A 24657-nucleotide genomic window follows, 5' to 3' on the forward strand; every position below is an offset into this window, starting at 1 on the left:
TGATTAAAATTTGTACAGTCAAAAGTCGTTAATCCGGACTCGTCGGGACTTTGGCGATTCCGGATTATAGATCATCAGTTTAAATCTCATAAGATGCCATGCAGAAATTCTAAAATTAAAAATATGAAACCGTAATTTATGAAATAAAGAACAATTATGATCTAAAGGGTATCAAAATTTACAAAAAAAAAAAAAAAAAAAAAAAAAAAAGCTTAATATTTATTTGTTTACTTTATTAAACATTTCTTTCAGTGTAAGTTGTATAAGTTGCTTCATTTTATGTGATAATACTTTCTCTTTAATTCTATAAACAGACATAATTTCTTGTTCAGTTACAAAGTTCCGCTGTTCAAGTCCCGTAATTGCTGTGCCGAGAATACCGACTAACTTGTCAATCGAAATTTTTTCGTTTTCACTAACCTCTCTGTCACCTTCTTCATGTCTTTATCCATTTTTTGCAGTAATTCCACTTTTTGTTTGATGGACATCGAAACATACTTTCGTTTTGTAGATCCTTTGGGAGCTCCAGCATCGGAAATTCTATTTGACATAATCGAAAGTTCAAGTTTACTTTTATAAAATTGCTCGCTCTTACAGTCTGCAAAAAATAATAAGCCGGATTCGATTCGAAGATTAAGGAACAACGCAATCATCAACATTAACTGAAATAGATAATTAGATAATTTTAGCTTATACCGTCCGTTATACATTAAACGCGCACGCAAAAACGCATATGCGCAGTAGTAAAGGTCTTATGCGCACGCGTAAATGCCTATGCGCATGTGACAACGCGGCGCATGAGCAGAAAGTTTTTAGTTTTGAGGTCCGGATTATAGATCATTCCGGATTATGGGTGTCTGAATTAACGAATTTTGACTGTATTGTCTTTTAATAAATATTTAGTAAGAGGAAAATAAAATTTAATTGAAATATTTTTAATTTTGTTGATAAAAAATTTTTATTTTGCTAAAAAGAAATTCTGACCATCAAGCTGTTTCAGATTGGGCATCTGGCCAGCATGCTATTAAAGTTTTGAGACCAGTATCATGAAGAATGGTTAATACATCTTTCCGTGAAGATTCGGAAAAAACATATAAACGAGGAAGATATATAATAAATATTTTAATTTAGATACATATAATTTTCCACTGCTTTATACAGTTTTATCATCATGCCATTGTTTTACACAACTTTATCACCCTACTTTAAGGTATTATCCCTATTTCTCAAATTTTTAATTTTTTAAATTTCAAGATTAAAACAGCATAACAAAAAATTAATCTTATGATAATTTTTTTTTCTTAAAGCCTTATTGTTTAAATGATTTTGAGCATAAAACATGTATGATATGTCAATGTATTTTTAAATTTATACAGCCATTCAGTTGAAAAACAGTCATCCTTCATATTCACATGTAATGTATGCCTTTTCCTTTAGAACATGCCAGTTTGCAGGAATATTCGATGCGCTATATTGAATGAGAAACTTCAGTAAAATATGGTTTGAATGTCTAGATACTTTTGACTTGAATATGCAACTTCTTTGAAGTGGATTTTTCGAAAACTCTTATTCTATTTTGCAATTTCCTTCTTCCAGAAACATCTGTTTTCAATGCCAGCACAAGAATATTCCGCTTTTTCAACAGCTATACTTACATAAATTTTGTATTTTTAGTACAAAGGGGTAACTTGCCCAGAAGGACTATTAATTTCGTTTTGCCATTTTGCATCGATTCACGATAAACATTGTTTCACTTTTCAAATTGTTGCCAACAAATATTATTGCCCTGTATCCTGTATTATATTTAAAGAAATTAAATAATGAAGAATCTGCATGAATGTGTATATGTATAAAACAATGGTACCTAGAGCCATTAAAATTTGAATAATATAATCTTCCATAGAAATTTTTAAATTATTTCCATCATTTTGATTAAATCATTTCATTAAATCCATTCATTTGAAAATTATTTGCGATACTGCTGTTGAAATGAATTTTATAGTTTGAGTATGTAGAACATGATACTTAATAAGTAAAGGTAACACACAAAACGTTAAAAAAAGCCCCTTTAGATGTAATTTAAAATCTGAAGCCTTTCAGATTTTTTTTTAATATTATTATTAACTATCTTGGAACTTTAATTATAGCTTTCAAAGAGACAGCTTTTTATTTTCTAGACATTTTAGCTACAAATTAAAGCTTAAAGTAAAACTTGGAAGACAAATAGTTCAGTTAAAGTATGCTTTCCAAATGAAAGAGCTACAAATCATTTCCACAACATTTTTGTTCAACAGAATCCAGTATTGATTCTGTCCTACTTCACACAAGTCTTACCGACTGATATAATTCAAAGCCCCTGCTGCCGCTAAAGAATTTTCTGAACACAACCCTTCTGAGTCAGACGCGAAGAGAACACTTTTCCCACTCCCAACTAGAAAGAACATAAGTTAATTAATGCTTTTTCTGGCCTTTATATCTTCATGTACATTCACTTTTCTTATTATATATTTTTTATTTTTTGATTTGTTTTTACAAAGATTGCATTATTTTTCCTATATTTTGTAATTTTCTAATGTTTATTTCAATTACTTTGAATTCTATTTCATAATGACAATTTCCAATGCTTAATTTTTACAAATAATATTGAAATCAAATGCATAAACACGAGGGTGTCAGGGGACGGTTACTCAAGCGATATCAATTTTACTGCAGAAATTGCTTTTCACTCAAAATTGAATTAGCTAAAATACTTAATCGGAATGAGTTCTTTGGATCCCTTCATTGGTTCTTAATCCTTTCTATTCACGGAAACGTTTGACCAGACTTGAATTGCCGGTTTGGCATCGCCTTATTGCTCGAGTAAAGGACGAAACACCTTCGTATTTATTTCTTAATTATTGTTCATTGAACGGGAGTTAGTTTGTTCCCCTTGAAAAGTCAACGAATTTCCGATCAATGACAATGATTACATTTTATTTAATTCTTGCTTTTAATTTATTCCTTTTACAATTGAAATGTTGTTATTCCTGATTTAATTCCAGTCCCCGTTAAACATTTTTAACAATTTACATTCAAGTTACTTAACATCTTTCGAAATAGAACTTAGTATGGATTCACTCTTTTCATATAATTCTACTATAATTAATCTCAGGAGATAATATAATCAACATTATTTAGTAAATAAATTATTATTAACTTACTTTGCAGCAATTGCGCAAGTAGTAGAATAACTTGATTTCGCACTAAATGAATTTAAGATCATACAACATTTATCAAACAATGATATATATAACCCAAACTGTCAAACTCTTAAAGGCCCAGTTTGTTTAGTTAAATTTTTTTAACCTAATAACCATACACTGAGAGAAAAATGAATCCAAATATAATCAAGTTTTTATAAGACATACTGAAGAGACACACCCTTTATAAAAACAAGTACTAAAAATTTCATTTTGAATTAGTATCCATTTTGAACATTCGATATTCACTTATCTTTGAATTCTTAGTTCCCATAACCATTCTGTAAAAAATTTTGCCTAACTGAAGTTTTACTGTATATTCAGGGTATGACAATTAGGTTAGTATTAAAATTAGAAACATTCCAGAACTGATTCAACTTTCATAATGTAAATATAATATGTAATTAAAGAGAAGGCTTGTAGAGGTGTGTTCTTTGCACAACTCTACGAGTCGAATGCAATACTCATTTTATCCCTTTATTGTCAAAAAAAATTTCCTTTGAAAGGCCACTTAAATTTCTGGAAAGCAAAAATAATCAAAAGATGACAAATCTGGAAAGCATACGAGATGACAGACTACATACACTTATTTTTGAGTAAAAGCAACTCTACAAAGTGGTTATTAATTGGTGGGAAGATGCATTATCGTGAAATGCAGTGCATTTGGAGTAAACAGTTTCTGACTAAATACTATAATATTAAATCAATTTGCTTACTTCTTAGCCATTTAAAAATACACTACTCAGCCTAACATCTAATTTGAAGAATTGTTTTGATACCTCAGCTTGTAAGATAAAATTAACATCACTTAATCTAAACCCTTGTTTAATCTTAACAGAGTGAATAATGCACAGAGATAATCATCCCAATTTTAGCTTAGATTCCAACAAAACTATGTGACTATAATAATAGCAAATGTAACTAAACATTTATTTGCACAACTGTTTAAACTTCTGGCCCAAGCATGTAATAATACTTTTAATATTTGCATATCAAATAGTAAACTGGAGACTAATAACATCACTCCTAATTTAAGGGGCTTTACCAGTAGCAGAGGGACTAAACACTGCTGAATACCGATAGTTTGTCCTGAGTCTAACCCAAGTAAATGAGCTCAGAAAAAGACAACATTTAAATTTTAAAAATTATTTTAGAATTTTAATGAATCCTGATACAACAGTCATACGGTTAATCACATATCAAATCATTTGTATTTCACAAGTTCGGAAATACATTCTAAATTAGATCTTTAAGCTTATAATGAAAATATGCTACATAGGAAAACGCATTTTAAAATAAAAAATGAGTTTAATTTTTTAATTTAAAAAATGGTGCAATGATGCCAATGAGAAAAAATGGAGCAAGTGCATCATCTTAAATGTATTAAATAGAGACTGTGCCTTTGTTGGCTACCAAATCCAGAACAACTGAATATGATTTCTACATAACCGCTGAACTTCTGTAATTTGGCTGATTAATTTGATCACTACAGGATGAAATGTTTGTATCACAGTTTCTTAAAAAAGTAATTATTCTAAATCTTATACACAAATATACTGTGCCTTGGATTAAAAAGGGTCTTTGATGATAATATTAGGGACCTTTTCATAAATAAATAACAGTTTGTTTAAAAATATATTATATTGTTGATGCAACAAATTATCTTTGGATATAAAACATCTTTAGAACCACTTTCATTTGTTACATTTACAACACATAGAAAACTAGAGAAAAATTTGATTTTCTAGCCTACTATTAAACATTTCTGTATTAGTGAAAGCACTTGCAATATTTAATTACAGTATTTATATATGTTCTAGCCAGCTACAGCCCAAACAATATTTATAAGTTTTATGTACTGAAAAATTGAAAATAAATGAACTACTAATTTAATATACTGCATAATTGCTAACCTATGACACTCAAAAATCAGAAATTTTTTTTAAAGAAATCAGGAGGTTTTTCACAATGTTAAAATAACTTTTTAAATAATAAAAATATAGTTTTTAATAATGAATTAACTTTAAATAGTTACTAATTCTTAAATGGAAGCAACACAAAAATACCTTACACATAAAAAAAAACATTTTTATTACCTGCATCGTTTAAGGGGGGAAAAAAAAAAAAAAAAAAAAAAAAAAGACACTTTAATCAGTTTTCATACAAATGTTATAAACAGTGGCAGATTTTGCTTTCTTTAAGAAAGAAACTTCCTAATTTTGTTCACAGCAATTGCCACGTAGGCCTGCTTTCGCTAATAAAAGTTTTTCTAATGTGTCATCACTAATATTAGATCTAAATTTAGTCCTCTTTTTCTCAACAACACTGAAAATCCTCTCACATTCCGCATTACTATGGGGAACTGTCAAGATGGCCAACATAATTCTAGACAGTTCACTATATTTTAAAATTCCATTAGCACCTTTCAGTTTTCCAATTAAACTCCACTGGGTGTCAATCCTAGCCAATTTTATAACTTCATCCAAGTTTTCTAATTGTAAACTGCAAGATTGCGATTGCAATATATCAGTGGCAACATCATCATCTTTCATGACTAAAGTAACACAGGAAATCTGTTCAAAAAGTACTTTATATCAGAAAAAGATGCATTTGCTGGAGCAGAAACATCAGCAACTTTAGTATGCCAAATCACTTCATCGTTGACTGGAAATTTATGTAGTATGTAATCACATACTCGACAGAAGTAACGGATATTGTTCGGAAAACAGTCTTAACGCCAAAAAGGGGAGAAACAGCTTATTATGGTAGGCCATATTATGGTTGTCATCCAATGACTTCCTCTAGGAGGACAGCATGATACTTTTCCCCTGCTGAAGGGATTATCCGTACTAATATCTAACATGAAAATAAAACTTATTTTTGTCTTCTGAAAGTTCTTCCACTACTTTTGTAGTTGCAGCTCCTATTACCAAATCATCTTTCTTCTGATTTTCTATTTAACCATAAATCACATGATAGATAGAATTACAAGACAAAACACAGAATGGTTTTACAAACTTTGATAAAATGTCTTTAAACAGATCATAAATAATTGATTGTAAAACATGAATTAATGGAATTCTGCTTTGTAGAACTGTGTTAAGAACATCGAATGATGGCAAAATGAATTGTAAAAAAAGCAAAAAGCTTTGTTAAGATCCGAAGAAAAAAACATAAATATTCGTTCTTCACAAGATAAACTTACAGTAATCGGAAAATGTTTCATGTGTTGAGCAATTTTTTTAATTTGAGAGAAATTTGTATTAGTTTTATGCTTATATTTTGCATTATTATTTTGACAACTGCCAGTTGAATTGCTGAATGGTGCAGAAATTACTTAATTTTCTCAAACCTATTTTTAAAAATGGAAGTAGTAACTACATCTCCATTTACTTTAGGTATTTTATAACTTTCAATAGAGCCTTTTATCTTAACTCTCGAAGCATTTACTTCTTCTTTAAAAAATGCAAGACGTGGGTTCCATTGATCGAGGATTCTAGATAAGCATTTCTTTAAAGACAGCCACCGTGTACACACATTTCAAAATTTTTTCTCATTTCAGTATTATGCAGCTGTTGGAACTGTTTCAAATTTTCCTTCCTTTTAGAACTCCTTTCAAGTTATATCAACAATGTGTTCATCCACATTTATTGGCAAAGAAGCTGCCCCTTTTTCAGCTGCTAAATTTAAGAGATGACAGGTGCCCTTCATAATCTGAATTTTCCTTTCTTAAGATGCCTGCAACACCAGTCTTCAAGCCTACCATTACTGGTACATTATCGGCACCAAGTGCTAAGCAATTATCCAAAGGGACCGCATTTTCTTTTAAAGTTTTAATAATTAGCTGTCGTATATTAAAGCCTGTCAAATGTCTTTCTAAAGTGGGGACAGAAAGTAAACTGCACTCAATTTCTGAAGACTCTGGATTAAAGAAAAGAAACAATTGGATACAGTTTTTAATCGGTATTATTGCTTCCATCCGTAGAGAGGCAGAATGGAGCTATTTTTAATGCAATCAATAACTGAAGATTTATTTTTCAAACCCATTTCTTTAACAATTGCTCCTGTTTTGGTCCTTGCACTTGAGTATTTCCTAGCGATTTCACTATCAGGAAACATTTTTCTAAATAAAGCTGCCGCGTGATCCGATGCATTCAGTGGCAGGTTGTGCTCCAGTAAACAGGCAGAGAACAGACATTCTGCATTAATCACTTTTTTATCCTTTGTTTCCGAAGAAAAATTTAATTTTTCGTTTTTTTCAAAACAACTCATGTTGTCCTTGTGTTTTTGTGTACGCACAAGTTTGAGAACATCCGGCTTCCCATGATGCAAAATCGAAAAATCGCAATGACAGACAGTACACATCGCAAATTCATTACATTTTCTTGAAGAAATAAATGGAAGGAAAGTCAACTGTGTACAATTTTTGAAACGTACACGAGTATTTCACCTTTCTCGCAGATATAACAAAAGATGATAACATCTAAAACTCTTTCCCGAAGACACGAGTACTCACACAACTCAAGACAAGATGAACGAAATAATGAAAGAACATTCAAATAACAGCTTTGAGCTTGCTTTGTGCTCATTGGCTAATATATGCCAGATGACATGCAGTGGAGCTCGATGCCCATTGGAGAATGACATTTTTGGATACGTATGCTCTTACTCAGAAAGCAGAAATTCTCATCTGATTCGCAAGGTTTTGGTTTAGATATAATCTAGAGAAAATTCAATTGCTTTCAGATGCCCAAAATCACTTTTTTTTGTTTGTTCATATAACGAAGTATTAAGCCAAGTTCCATAAAAATCGTGAGAAATTTTAAGAATAAGATAAAGTCGGGAGAAATATATTGTAAATCGGGTTGGCGGGAGAGCAGTCAAAAATCGGGAAAGTTGGCAACTCTGGTACTGTATACAAAGTTGATAGCTGCAACCAAAGCAAAATATACGAGTTCTATGCACACCTGGGGGGGGGATCAATATGAATGAACTCAGTTTATTCTTTCTAGCAACAATCAGTTCATAATTTTGTTATTGCCAAACGAAGAAACAACAAGTTTGGACACTTCAGGTTAATATGCATACATATGACATGATTTAAATGTAATGTAATATAACAACTTTTTCTCTATATCAATAAAAGAATTAATGTGATAATAACATACCATGTCAATTATCTTAATCTGAAACAAAAAAGTTGTCATCAACAGCTATTTATTTAAAATACTGATATAAACAAAAAAAATTCGACATACAATAATGTCACATGAAATCACGTGCTTTCTTCAACCTCGAACATGACCGCATATAATAAAAATATATTTAATATTTAGCAACACTATTTTTATTTCATATTTTGAAAAACTTAAAAATGTTTTATTAATGAACTCTACCAATTTGAAAACGAGCAGTAGTAACCCTTCGAAATAAAGCACATTTTTATCTCTAGTGTGCGAGACTGCTGCCATTTTGGAAAAATATGGGTGAAAATAACAATTTCAGAGTTTTTAATTAATATATTGGATGATTAAAGTCATATGAAGATAAGAATGGTTGAAATAGCTTCCCATGGAATTTTTTGAATCCAGAGGGGTTCCTATCTCAAAACTCAACTCCCTGCCATTCCAGAGGAGATGATGCCACAAACAAACAGACAGATGTGCACAGATTTTAATAGTGTTATGAAATGTTTAGCTGCAGAAAGATAGCTTTCCTGCAAAGCAGGTTTAGGGTTGCCAGAAAATGACAAAGAAAGGCAGGTTTGTCGCATTTGGCGAGAAATCATCCATTTGGCGATATGCCAATTATACATATGGATATACATATGAAGAACCTTCTGGAACGAATTCTTACTGGTTTAGCCCAGAATGTTCTCAAACGCAGGCCAAAAGCTATATAACATAGTACATGGAGTTGTCATTCAGTCAGTGAGTGCTTAATAGAGTCAATTAAGAGTCAATGAGCGAGTGTCTCGTAGTCTAGTGCCGAGTTGGTCGTCAAGTGTGTTGAGCTATGGGAATGATTAAACCGAGTCAGGAGTCTAGTGTATTGTCGACTGCATCTCGAGTTGCAGCATGCAGAATCTCGAGAGTGGTTCTAGGAAAAAAGCCCACAGGAAAAAAGCACACACAGAAATATGCTCACAATGAAATAAACTCACATGGAAAAATGCTCACTTAGAAATATGCTCATACGGAAAAATGCTCACAGGAAAAAAGCACACACAGAAATATACTCACAACGAAATAAACTCACATGGAAAAATGCTCACATAGATATATGCTCACATGGACATAAGTCCACTGATGAATAAAATACATAGGAATATCCTTACATTAAACAATGAGTAATTAATCGATTTGAACATCGTACACCTACTTCAATTTTTTAAAGAAAAATTATTTGATCATTTGAAAAAATTATTGGACAAATGCTCATATTAATCTTTTCAGAGACGGTATATAAAAGAATGATAACTATAGTAAAGTTTTGCATGTACTGTAATATTTTACACCACTGCCCCCTGTAAATGCCAATATTTTCTTTTTCTTTTTTTTATTCTATTTTTGCATACTTTTGATGTGTATCTATAGAAATTGATGTTTGAATGTAGTTAAAGTTTGGAGCCAAAAAAATTTTGACCACAGTTTCCAATTGAAGTGAGGAATCATTATGAAGCAGCCTTCGAAAAATCTCCTAAAACAACAAATTGTTACAAAAGCTTTCATAAGTGCTAAATTCATTATTTAATTGTTAGCCATCTGAGTATGTGGTTTTTGTTTGACGGACTGAAAAAAGATTTAGTCTGTCAACGTTTATTATTCGCTATTTTAAATACAGGGCTTACTAAAAAAAAAAAGAAGGTATGAAAACTTACATCTAGTAATCGTGAAACATGTAAGAAACGATGATGAAATCGATGATAAAATTATATATTTACATATATTAGCTAATATTTAGTAAGTTTATGTGACATATATATTTATGATTTATATATAACAAGGTATTTTACGTAATTTAAATAATATAATTATTTCTATCTGCTTATTCTTCTAAATGTTTATATTATAAAATATGCAACTTATATTTACTATTATTTTATTTTTTTAACAATGAAATTGTAATTATTTTTCGCTGTATATTCTGTTTCATTTTTTTCCCCCTTCCTCTTCTCGTTTTTCTAATTCAAAACGGTCTATTTATTAATCTTATACAGCAAATGAATCTACACATAAGTCATACAGTTTTTGATATATATATATACCATAGATGTTTTGGTAATTTAAATAATTTTTCTTTGAAAGTTCAAGTAGGTGTTTGATGTTCAAATCGATTAATTATTTATTGCTTAATGTAAGGATATTCCTACACATTTTGCTTATCAATGGGCTTATTTCCATGTGAGAATATATTTAAGTGAGCTTTTTTCCGTGTGAGCATTTTTCTATGTGAGCTTTTTTCTATGTGGGCATATGTCTGTGAGGGCTTTTTTCCTGTGAGCATTTATACCTGCGAGCATTTTTCCTGTGGGCTTTTTTCCTGTCAATCTCGAGAGTACGTTGAGTTTAGAGAACGACCGAGCAAAGTCAGGAGCTGTACTCTGGTGCTTTGCAATGAAGCTGTCTCTACCGTTATAGCCTGGAGGCTGTGTAGCTGATTGCTTCAGCGTGTTTATAGTAGTTTTTCGATGAGTGTAAACATGCTTTTGGATTTGTCTTGAATAATACTGGCTAATAAATTGTGTTTCAATACTTCATCAAGTGTCGTCGTTATTCACTCCAAATCCACGAAACCCGTACTTGAAGAAAAACATAACAATAATAGATTACCCCATTTTTATACCTGCAAATGTATTTCTTTGTACATAAAACTGAAGTTAAGTAAAACAGCAGACAATAAAATGGTTAAAAAAATATAAAAAAATTTATAAATGTAAAAAGTAGTTTTCATATATTATTAATCATATACAGTCAAAAGTCGTTAATCCGGACTCGTCGGGACTTCGGCGATTCCGGATTATAGATCATCAGTTTAAATCTGGTAAGATGGCATGCAGAAATTACAAAATTAAAAATATGAAACCGTAATTTATGAAATAAAGAACAATTATGATCTAAAGGGTATCAAAATTTACAAAAAGAAAAAGCTTAATATTAATTTGTTTACTTTATTAAACATTTCTTTCAATGTAAGTAGCTTCGTTTCATGTGATAATACTTTCTCTTTAATTCTATTAAACAGACATAATTTCTTGTTTAGTTACAAAGTTCTGCTGTTCAAGTCCTATAATTGCTGTGTTGAGAATACCGACTAATTTGTCAATCGAAATGTTTTCGTTTTCAATAACCTCTGGGTCACTTTCTTCACTATCCAAAGCGAATTATAATGACTTATAATGACGAGGCACTTGATTTCGACATGAAATACTACACTTAGTAAGGAATTATAAGCCAAATAAAATAAAAACATCTGCCCTGAAGATAAGGATAGTGCTGACAGATCAACTTCCAATCCGGGGCATGAAATTGATAAACAGATTTCGGATTTCAAAACATACTTTCGCTTTGTAGATACAAATTACATATTAGTAAATATATATCGGAAATTCTATTTGACATAATCGAAAGTTCAAGCTTACTTTTATAAAATTGCTCTTACAGTCTGCAAAAAATAATAAGCCGGATCCAATTCGAAGATTAAGGAACAACGCAATCATCAACATTAACTAAAATACACAATTAGATAATTTTAGCTTATACCGTCCGTTATACATTAAACGCGCAGCAAAAATGTATTCTGCGCTTGTGCACACGCAAATGAGCAGTCGTAAAGGTCTTACGCACACGCTTAAACGCCTATGCGCATGTGTCAACGCGGCGCATGCGCAGAAAGTTTTTAGCTTTGAGGTCCTGATTATAGATCATTCCGGATTATGGGTGTCCGAATTAACGACTTTTGACTGTATATAGTTTATATGAAAATTTAAGGGTTAAAAATAACTTTGCAATTTATTGAAGACTATATGAAAATGCATACACCAAATTGGGTGTTGCTAATGCTTATAGCAAATATGACAAATTTCAAAATGTGCCAATATCTGAATTTACATATATATTTGAAAATTTTGAATAAAAACTAATCTTTTGTATGATGTCTAGAAATACATCCATTTTAATACTATTATAAAATTTCATATGTTATAATTCAAATTTCTTTTTGAAAAATTTATAAAAGTTACTTTAAAATGCAAATATTTAAAATAAGGAAAAACATTATCAATTTTACTTGGATTAAGTGTAAATTTTTTAAATTACAAAAGGATAAATTTAAAAAACAATATTATTAAATGTATGCCAAATCCATTTATCACTGCAGGGATAAAAGTTTGATGGCTAATTAAAAAAAAAAATACAGCCATGACTTTTACAAAACTTGGTACTTTGGTACAACTATGAGAATTGAAATATGGGAAAAATTCAACATGCCATTTCAGAAAAGTCTGATTCTGTTTCAAAATGCGTATGTTAGAACAATGATGTATATAAATCTACTATATGTATATCCTATGATGTATATAAATCTACTATATGTATATCCTAAGTAGTACTAATGAGACATCAAATAAAAAAACCCCGATTTTCATCAATCAACCACAATGGTAGATAAAGAACAACTCCCTCCCCCCCAAAAAATTGTGTACAACGACAAATACTTTGGATAGATTTTTTTTTTTTAACTTTGCTGAAGCAGCCAAAATCCTCAGCAGCAACAATAAAGTAATTCAAGATAACATCCAATAAAGGCCAGCAAATTATCATAGGTCTTGAGACAGATCGTACAACAGAAAACAAAGTGGCATTAATTTTTAAGCATATATAGATTGAATTCTAAAGAGTGAGTGACAGGGGACTCGTTGATGATAGAATACTTGAAACTTCACAGATACATCACACCTGACAATCAGCAGCTCAGATATTGCAGGATACAAGCCATTTCATACGCTTCACTCAGTGGACAGAAAAATGTCATTTGAATCTGCTGTTTTATTCCCATATTTAATCACCCCAGAAAGTTTCATAGCCATTATTATTGGGAAGTCTGATAGAAAAAGAAAATACACAAATTATATTTTATATAAATAAAATAAATAGTAAATAGTAGTTTCAATTATTAATAAAAACATATGAAAGAAAAAAAGTTTTCTGTTATGCAAATACCGCTTAAAAAAACTGGATCAAATTAGTACACGAGATAGTACAAATGCTGACATTAGAACAATGTATGCCACAGCAATTTTACAATAGTCTATGAGAAGCTAAGTGGCAGAAACATTGCAGGAAAACTGGATGACTCAATGTCACCAAACCCTAGTTTAGGTACTGCCTTAACTATAACCTATTTAACGTAACGACAATCTTCATAAACATTTGATATGGCAACAATGCTCCAAATATAACTTAATATTGCTCAGTTTAGAGACCAGGTCATTTTAAGAAGAAATTTGCTTACTTTAACTTCTTCACTGCATAATATACAATACAGATTTTACACACTAAATTAATATGATGGAATAACTGTAACAGATTAAAGTAAAAAGAATCATTAATGCAAACTATTATTCCATACTTCTGTCTATTATATTACAGTAAATATTAAGTAAAAAATTAAATGAAAGCATTATGCCAACCAAAAACGAAATGGAATAAAAGAATAAACATGCTAATCCTAGATCAAGCACACGAGTGACAGGTGTCCCACAGTGATATTTGTTGCAAGTTTGTAACAGTGTGATTGATTTTTGGTGTAGCGTTTTTCAGTAACTGAATGTTAATTATTGGTGCTTGTTGTGGCAGCAGTAACACAAAAATGATTTTCCTTATTCCAGATGCATTTTAATAAGTGGGGTGATGCACCCATATGCCTAATTGTATAACAAAAATGTACGTACCTAACACAGGATTAAATGTTTTTGTAAAATGATTATATAAGATCATCTCTCAGAAATTCAGAAAGCATTTAATAACTTTTGCTGGAAATTACTATAATTAATCTGATATTTGCAATGTCTATTTATCCAGATAATGGTATATCCCTTGATTTAATTCATTTCCAGAACTTAACCAACAAAATAAGATATCAAAAGATATATATCTGATGTCATCCTTTTTTTAAGAAAGCTTTACAAACTCATTCATGTTATTACCAGTATATCAACCAAATAAAGAGTTATATTGAAGAATTAAAATACACTGAAGAACTGACAATATAAAATATAATGCTATTAAAGCAACAAGGATTGCTGTAATATTCATAAATTTGCAGGACTAGTTTTAAAGGTTAAAGTTGAATTTCTATAAAATACATGCAATATTATAGCTAATCAATGGAAAGAAAGAAATGACAACAGAATTCTTATAATCTCCTAAACTTTACCACTCCTAAAACTAGAGGGTGCTTTTTGAGATGCTGAGTGAGTGAGTGAGATTATTGGTGCAAAATCAAAGGTGATTATAATGCACCAAAGACAAGGTGGGATGATCTAAATTTATAAAATCAAAACAATTTGCTAGTAAATAAATAAAAAAAAATTACAAAGGTAGACAAATGTACCAAATCCAGAGGATGAAGTCATATAAAAACAAGGTAAAAGCACACATTAAAATACAATACACAAACTTTCAAAACAAATTACATTAGGTAATAAAAGACAGTCTTTTTTAAATAATAAAATAAATTACTATTGACCTCTCTTCCGATTTAATGGTCAAGAGGTAAGTCAAAGCTATTAAAATATTTCTAATGAAGACTATTAAAACATGGACACTCAATTAAAATATAACAGACTGATACACAAACATTACATTTCAAACAAACAGGCTCATTCTCAGCTTTCAAAAGGTACTTATGTGTCACTCTGGTATGACCAATTCTGAGGCGAGTCAAAAGAATTTCCTCCTTATGATTTCCAGTAAAATCCCAATGTTGAATTCTAGGCTTAACATTTCTCAACTTGAAGTTGAATGTCCCAAATTTGCTGCCCATTTTTTTTTTTTTTTTCCAGATCTTCTTTTTGATGACACAACAGGAACAACTGTAAAAGGGATGAGGTGACTGGACAGTTCAACTGCAGATTTCGCTGCAATATCTGCCAGCTCATTTCCCTTTATTTCTGCATGCCCGGGAACCCAGCAGTACAGGACTTCATATCCTCGACTCGTTGAGTTTATACAAATCTTGAGAACAACCAATACCACATGATTCTGAGTGTTGGGAAAAGTTTCCATTGATTTAAGAGCACTCACTTTACGAGTGTATAAACTATGAACTTTTTGCGACAGAGCTTTAAAATATACAAAAGACCATAATATATTGCAATTAATTCAGATGATAAGACTGATAAAGCATGGTGCAAGCATCTGCCCTCTATATGATCTTCAATTACAAATGCCATCCAAATACGATCATTTCACTTATTTCCATCTGTATATATCAGATGATAACTGCTATATTTGTGCCTGTGCTCAGTGAAGTAATAATGTAAATGATCTCATTAGTGCTTCCCTTCACACGATGATTGAAAACATCAAGAAGCTGGATTTGTGCACTTTCCAAATGGGATTTCAAAAGTTTGCACTGCTTGGGGACACATAACAGAGAGGGAGAAATCTTCAATGGCAGGTCAAACACTTAAAGGAAAAGGAAGGCATGCAGGATGGACGTGCTTCAAATAAAGTGTCACACACATTATCAAGTAAGCACAGCTTATTAGGATGTTCAGGTTCTGACAAAATATTAAAATACTGCAAAAGGGACAACTGCTAATGCCTCGATTAAATGATGGTTTGTTACAGTCAACATAAAGGCTCTGGATAGGATATCTGAAGGCTCCAGAACAAATTTGCAGAGCCTGATGATGAACAGGATCTAGTTTAAGCAACACTGAAGACCGAGCAGATCCATAAACAACTGAGCCATAGTCCAAGATCGGACAAGTGCTCTGGAAATGCGAAGCATAGAGCAACGCTCTGCACCCCAGGAGGTGTTCGCCAATACTTTTAAAATATTTAGTGTTTTTAAACACTTCTTTCTCAGATTAATGACATGAGAAAGAAAAGTCAATTTTCGGTCGAACAATCACACCTAAAAATTTTACTTCAACTGAAATTATTGACCTATTGAAATAATAATTCAGGCTTAGAATGAATCTCTCGCTTTCTACAAAAGTGCACTCACACAGTCTTCTGTTTCAAAAACATAAATCCTTGTCTATTTGCCCATTCCTGAACCCTGTTCAAAGCAATCTGGCACTGCCTCTCTACATGTCTCATATCTGCTCCTCAACAGCTAATTTGTAGGTCATCAACATATAAAGATCCTGAAATGATGGGTGGAAGTTCTTTTAGCACAGAGTTTATTTTTAGGCTGAACAGGGTTACACTAAGCACACAGCCTTGAAGAACACCCTATTCCTGTTCAAAAACATCCGACAAAACAGAGCCTATCCTTACTTGAAATGTTCTAGCATTTAAAAAATTCTGAATGAAAAATAGTAGGTTGCCTTGCAAGCCACTGTCATGAAGATCCTGAAGTATATCGTATCTCCATGCCTTATCATAAGCTTTTTCAATGTAAAAAAATATAGAGACAAGACTTTTTTTCTAACAAGAGCTTTTCAAATGGATGTCTCCAAAAGGAGCATGTTATCTATAGTTGTTCTTTCCTTTCAAAAACCACTTTGGTAAGAGGATATAACATTATTCTTTTCCAAGTAGTAGCCTAAGCAGCCGTTTAACCATTTTCTTCAAACAGCTTGCATACACAACTTGTGAAGGGTAATTGGCTGATAGTTCGAGTGATTCCTTGTATCCTTCCCTGGCTTAGGAATAGGAATCACAACAGCTCTCCTCCATGCACTGGGAAAATTTCACTCCTTCCACACCCTATTGTAAAGAGCGAGAAGGGCAGTCAGTGACTTATTGGATAGTTGCTTCAGCATTTCGTAATTCATGCCATTAAGACTTGGACAAGACCTACGTGTCTGCAACAAAGCTCTCTTTAGCACGGTAAAGTCTCTATTATAAGTTGGAAGAGATAAAAGCAATCGGATTTCTCTCAGTGCACTGCCTGATAGAAAGAAATGCAGGTGAATATTTTCTGCTGGAAGAAACAGCAGCAAAGGTCTCACCAATAGTATTCGCAATTTCTTCTATAGAGCTAATCACTCGCCCATCTTTTTCAAAGAAGGAAAGTGAGTGGTCTTTATATATTTCACACGCTTTTCTCTTTCCTAAACTCGCTTACCAGGCATAGAGGATGTCATTGATGATACATACGATATCCAGGAAACCCTTTGGCTCTGCTGTCTTACTTTTCGTGCATTTGCTTTGGCTCTTTTAAACGTTAAAAGGTTTCGCAAGGTAGGGGTACCCATGCTAAAATTTCCCATGCTAATGGAGAGCACAGCTGCCTGAATTATAGCATTAGTAACTGGATCACTAAGGGGCTCTAGGATCGTGACCCATGTCTCACCAAAAAGATGATCCCCTTAAGGGCTAGGGTACCTCAGGATTGCCACACCCATACTCACAAAAGTGAGCCCCTGAGGGGTTTCAGATGAGAATTTTTTAATTGCTTAGTCAGTAATGTTAAGTGAAAAGCCTGTGTCAACAGAAACTGTTTTTAAGTAGTTTAGTTCATAGTCAAGAGCCGATTTGGAGGAGCAAACTTTAGTGCACAAAAAACAAAGCAATCAAATGAAGCTAACTTCTGTTTAGTCAAATGACATGATTTAAAGTGTGGTAGAAGGCAGACGGATGAAGGCATATGGTATACAATAGTACTGAAGTTGGATATGTTGCACATAATCACGAAGGGAATTGAATGTCTTAAATTAAAAACTGAACTAAAGAGCAGGATCAATAGAATTCATTATCGAACGAAATTTATTTAATCATGTGATATTAAATATATCATCAACATAGGAGAATTATATGCAGAAGTTTAAAATTTCAAATAACTTGGATTCATGATAATGCATGTAGTTATCAGCTGGGATAGGGCTAAGAGTTACATCATAAAAAATTCAAAATAGTTCATCAAAAAGTAAATAAATAAATATACAGCACTTTCCCTAAAAAATTCATGGTTTCTTTTGACATAAAATCATTATTCACCAGTGTTCCAGTGGAAAGCACACTTAAATATTAGAAATGAGACTTTACAGAATTTCACTTCTGTATTGACACTGATGAGTTAATTTTCCTTACTCTGTCTGAAACCAACATATTTTCCAAATAAGTATTAGAACCAAACTGAAGGATTAGCCATGGGAAGCCCTCCTAGTCCTATCCTTGCTGATATCTGTATGCATGAGTCAAAATTACTTGAAATTTTAAACATCTGTGTGTGGTTCGGCTACGTTGGCAATACCCTGTTTGATGATAAAGATGGTTTAAATACGGTTCTTTCAATAATGAATTCCACTGATCTTGCTATTCAGTTTACTACCTCGACATCTTGGACATAGGCAACATATCCAACTTAGTACTACTGTTTACCGTAAAACCTTCATTAGTTTGCCTTCCACCACACTTCAAATCATGTCATTTGACTGAACCGAAGTTAGCTGTATTTTATTGCTTTGTTTTCCATGCGCTTCATGTTTGCTGCTCCACATCAACTCGTTTCCAAGAACTAAATTACTTGAAAGCAGTTACTATTGACAATTGGTTGAAAAATTCTCATCTTAACACATCAAAAAGGACCCTCTTATTTTAGGAGATAAGAATCCTATTGTCATTCCCCTTTTTTCCATCAATTAGCTATAAAATTACAAGTATTTTACAGAAATTCAACTTTCAGATTGTTTTCTGTTTTTTCAATAAAGTTTGAAGTTTTATACTGAAGATTTCATTCTGGATATGAATTTCTGGATACATACAGGATTCATTGCCAGTGTGGTTTAATGAACATTGGTCAAACTAAGACAGCTTTAAAATTTCACACTGAGGAACATAAGGCTTATGCTAGGATAAAATAAACACAGTTGGTAAGAAAAATCACATTTTTCATTTTTCAGCTTTCAGAATTATTCAAAAAACATATTTGCATTGGTGATTTGGATTATCTAGAGACATCACAATTCCAGTCTGTATTTACCTCAGCTTTTATGGAAATTATTTCAGAGTTGTTTCCATTTTTTATCAATATATGGCACCATTAGTTTGACTTCCTCCTTCTCATTCTTATGGCCTTATCACTGGCTTATCTTTCATCATTTGCACTTCTGCAGCTGAAGATGAAGCTTCTAAATTTAAACTTTTGAAACTAGTCCTGCAAATTTATGAATATTACACTGGTTCTTACTGTTTTAACTCCTCCAATAATCATTATTCAGCCTGTTATTTAAACTCAAATACAAGGTACAAATAAATATAATCAAGAAACACTTTTCGTGCATAAAAAAGCAAATATTAACTCTTTCTAAACCAAAAATGGAAACAAAATTAATTTAATTTATAAATAAGATCTAGAAGCACTGATTAATTTGAAGTACACACTAAACAACAATTTTTATAGTAAAAAGCATTGAAAAACTAAGATTTTAAACTAATTACTAAAACCTGACTACTTCCTGCATACTTAAATTATTTATACAATTAAAAAACTTACACTTCATCAATGTTTGGATGGTATATTTTATTCATAAAACCTAAAGAGAATAAAAAAACTAATTAGGAAATATATTTTTCATCCATTTATGAAACACATGTAAATCATGCAATAAATTTGTTTGAATTGCAACAAAATAATATATTACCAATAGATGGTGATTTGAAAGGATATTTTTCTGGTAAATCAACTCTGACTTTCCATACACCACCTTCATAAGGGGCTGAAAGAATAAATTATACAAAATAGTCTATTAAAAAAAAAGTGTCACATGTGCATATGTGCGTGAGAAATGTTAAATATCTAAAGACTCAAATGGTCCAATTTTAAAGATATTATGAATATAAAATAAAGGAAAAAAATGAAACCACAGATTAGTACAAATTTTGAATAAAATTCAACTGATTATAAATATGATGGGACACACCTCACTTTTTAGGGATAACTGAAGAAGAGGGACATTTTTTAAACTGATAGTTTATTAAAAAAATTATGCAAATATAAGGTTGCTTTTTACTTTTCTTTTTAAATTAGCATATTTCTCTAAGATACTTTCAATTATAAATCATATTAATTTATTTGTAAAACATTTAACTTTATTTAAAATTTTGCATTTTCTCCTTCTATTCCTAATATACCAACCAACAAGGGGGGAAAATAAGTAAGGTTTCTCCTCTAATAGTGATTACTTCCTTATGATATTTTTGAGAATACAAATAATGATAATAATTCTACATCAACCATTCCTTAACCTGAATGAGATCGTAAATAAAAAATGTTCCATTTCACAATAAAATTGACATATTTTATGTATCAAAGAAATCACAAATGATACATATAAATTTCTAAATTTCCCATAACAATAAAACTGTAGAGAAAATAGATGTTAATTGCATCTATCATTAATTTTACACTTTCTCAAAATAGCATAATTTATCACATAGGCTTAATTCTGTGCTGTGAATATCACCTTTAAAAGATCCATGCATTTCTAAACTGTTTATACTAATATTTTAGTGCTTTTTTTTAATTCCTTGTCTGAGTAATTAAGATGTCACAAATCAACAGTCAAGAACTGTCAGAAATAATTCAGTTCTGCTTTTATGTTATTGCAATTGATTGTGTTTATTTCCAAGTTCACATTTTATCATATGTATTCATGTTAAAACTTAACTGAGATAAAGACATTCTCAAACTTGTCAAGTGTCTCTAATACTAAAATGTGGAAGAAATACCAGAGAGAAAGAAGAAATCCTGGTTGTCTCCTTGAATGAAGTTCTAAATCCCAAACATAACTGAAAATAATCGGGTCATAATCTGGGAATTAAAAAAATGGTTGATTTATTTTATGAATTTTAAAACTATGTTAGAAAAGGAAATGATTAACAGAAACACATGAATAATCAAATAGACTGCATTCCATAGAAGAACTGTTTAAGGAGTGGTAAGTATTTCAATGCTACTAAAATTTAAATTTATAATGTGAATTCCCATCCTTCATCAACAAGATCTCTTTTCATGTTTAAAAAATAGTTCATTTACTACAATTCTGAAAATAACCAATTATTTTCTTAAATTCTGTTTTATTTAAAGATATCAATATTCAACTTTAAATTAATTTAAGTTAATCCATTATTTTATTAATATAAACCCATGTACTACATCTTTCAGTGTTTTTCTTTAGATAATGCCGACAGCACTGAAAAAATTAAAACGTCACCATTCAAATTAATAATTGACATGATTTATAATCATCTCTAACATGACCGATGGCATGCTGATAAGAGACTGTAAATAGCAATGAGCTCATTTTTCCCAAAAATTTCTTCTGCTATCCAAATGAAAACTTGGACTCAACTGTCACAGGAAAACAAAACCTGAGCATAGCATACCACTTTGACCAAGTAGCAGTTAAATGAATGGGGGCAGCCCTATTCATCTAAGCTGTTAACAAACCTGTTAAAGTCATGGCAGCTGTGTCTTGGGACTAGAGAGACGTATTATAGCTTGATTTTCAGACTTACAATAAATGCTGACAGGTACTGTGCAACACTGAAGACACTCAGAAGGGCAATTCAGAAATGGGTAAGAGGAATGTTGAGCAAGGACATAAGCATTTTGCAACAATGCCTGCCCATGCATTGTCCATCAAACCATCACTCTCCTACAAAACTTTAATTGGAAAATCATCACCCACCCACCATGTATTTCGGACTTGGCACACAGTGACTACCACTTAGTCCCTAGGGTGAAGAAATTATTTGTCTGAATGAGGGTTACTCTCTAACAATGAGGTGAAAGATGAGATCCACTTCCTGAAGGCAGTGAGCTGGTAAGACATGGTATCTACAAAAATGCATTGACCAAAGTGGTGATTATATAGAAAGAGAAGGTAGTCTTCAACCTCTTAATTGATACAAATAAATCAGAAAATAAGTGGTTGTTTGTATATTAAAAAGTGCAGGAGACCTTATTTCTGGAATTGCTCCTTATATAATCAATTATAATAACTATTATATTAGATTTAATAGTAATGATAATATTACAATATAAAAATTCAATAATTATAACAATTCTTATACAGTATATAATTATTTATTACACTTTATTATCAAATTATGTACATACAGCAAAATTAAGCTTATAAAACACTCATATTGTTAACAATATATAAATACATATATGCACAAAATTAAACACAATGTAATCAAACATTTAGTTACAAACAATGATCAGCATATTTTCTTACATTACTTAAAAGTAATTTTTTGCCTCCTGAAATTTGTGCTCTTTGAATGCAGTGAATAGTAACTTGATCCCAATGGCACATGCGTGTTTGTGCTCACAGTTGCCCGGTGAGGATGAACTATATGATCCATTCAAATACTTTTCCAAAACCAGTAATATTTTATCAGACTTTAAGTGAAAAAAAAGCTTAAAATAATAAAAAATAAGCATTTTGTTGATATAATATTTATAGCAAATAGTATTTATGTTGCACGCCAGGTTTTTTTTTTTTTTTTTTTAAGACAAAAATTTGGTTTCTAATATATATTCTACCTGTACTTTACAGCAAATGAATTTTTAAACTAATTGAAATGAAATAAGTAATGTAAAAATTTGTATACTTTTCACAGGAAAATCTGCTATGTAAGTAAAAAAAAATTCTAAAATAAAAAGCAGAAGTAGCTATTTGAGTTGCAGTCTTAAAAAGTAACTCAATCATATACTGAATTATAATATACATAATACATCCTCTGTATTCACGTATTTTTAGAATGAATTCAAGGCCATTTTCATTACTGTTTAAAATGTAAGGAGTGTTTTTTTTTTTTTTTTTTTTTTTTTTTGATTTGATAGAATTTTCAGGGGTACTGATTTCCATTCCTCATCCTCTACTTTACAGAGTCCATTAATAATCCATAAGTGACACAGTGAAGAGATAATAGTCCATAGGTGAAATGTCAAAGAACTTTGCAAGAATCAAAAAGGCATACAGTCAAAAGTCGTTAATTCGGACTCCCATAATCCGGAATGATCTATAATCCGGACCTCAAAGATACAAACTTCCTGCACATGCGTCGCATTGACGCATGCGCATAAGACCTTTACAGCTGCACATATGCGTGTGCGCATGCCCAAAATATATTTACGCATGCGCGTTTAATGTATAACGGACGGTATAAGCTAAGCTAAAATTATCTAATTAAGCTAATGTTGCAGATTGCGTTGTTCTTTAATCTTCGAACTGGATCCGGCTTATTATTTTTTGCAGACTGTTAGAGCAATTTTATAAAAGTAAGTTTGAACTTTCGATTATGTCAAATAGAATTTCCGATATATATTTACTAATATGTAAAGGATCTACAAAGCAAAAGTATGTTTCGAAGTCCATCAAAGAAAAAGTGGAATTGCTGCAAAAAATGGATAAAGGCATATCCTTTGTTTATCTAACCATTCCGAAATCTGTTTATCAATTTTACGCTGCTCTGCGGCGAGGGGACGCTGCGGCGCGCAATGAATTGGAAGTTGATCTGTCAGCACTATCCTTATCTTCAGGGCAGATGTTTTTATCTTATTTGGCTTATAATTCCTTACTAAATGTATTTCATCTCGATGTACTTGTCTTTGATATGATTTAAATCAAATTCCTCGTCATTATAATTCGCTTCCGATAGCGAAGAAAGTAAAGTAAACAAATAAATATTAAGCTTTTTTTTTTGTGTGTGTGTAAATTTTGATACCCTTTAGATCATAATTGTTCTTTATTTCATAAATTACGGTTTCATATTTTTAGTTTTATAATTTCTGCATGCCATCTTACCAGATTTAAACTGATGATCTATAATCCGGAAAAATCGATAATCCGGAATCGCCGAAGTCCCAATTAACGACTTTTGACTGTATATGAAATACCTGGTTTCAGTTTTTATTTTTTTTAATGAAAGCAATGGTCCTTTTCGAAGTATGATTTGCTGCTTTGTCATAATGGAGATTGATTCTTTGAAAGTCACTGGGATAAAGAAACAGAATTTCTTCTGTAGATATCAAACATAAAACTTGATGGTACAATGAATTGAGTTTACTCTTAATGGTACAACACTAAGCTGATTTTAATATTTTTTCCATTCTTCTTATTTTTAATTTCCTTTGTAAGAAAATCCTGCAACAATCGCATATACCTTACTGAAACATTCTTTGCGCTGATGGAACCAGGTTTGTTATAAGAAATCATTTAGGAATA

At 31.4% G+C, this 24657-nt stretch overlaps 1 protein-coding gene across 7 annotated transcripts in view; it reads right to left on the reverse strand.

The window, feature by feature from the left end:
• The window catches only part of UbcE2H (ubiquitin conjugating enzyme E2H), a 96259-nt gene that overhangs the window by 54729 nt on the left and 16873 nt on the right, over positions 1-24657 (reverse strand). For all 7 annotated transcript variants that reach the window (XR_015042702.1, XR_015042703.1, XM_085822310.1 and 4 more), the window contains exons 3-4: positions 20062-20136; positions 19914-19953 (exon numbers count right to left, since the gene is read on the reverse strand). Coding sequence is in view for 5 of the 7 variants with exons in the window: in XM_085822310.1 (XP_085678436.1) it covers positions 19914-19953; positions 20062-20136 (115 nt within the window). In the remaining 2 variants the exon portion in view is untranslated. The remainder of the gene's footprint in view (positions 1-19913; positions 19954-20061; positions 20137-24657) is intronic.

This window comes from Stegodyphus dumicola, chromosome 8 (genome assembly GCF_044657685.1).
Source record: "Stegodyphus dumicola isolate Sdum_Otavi_A_Nest chromosome 8, ASM4465768v1".
Classification (NCBI taxonomy): Eukaryota; Metazoa; Arthropoda; class Arachnida; order Araneae; family Eresidae; genus Stegodyphus; species Stegodyphus dumicola.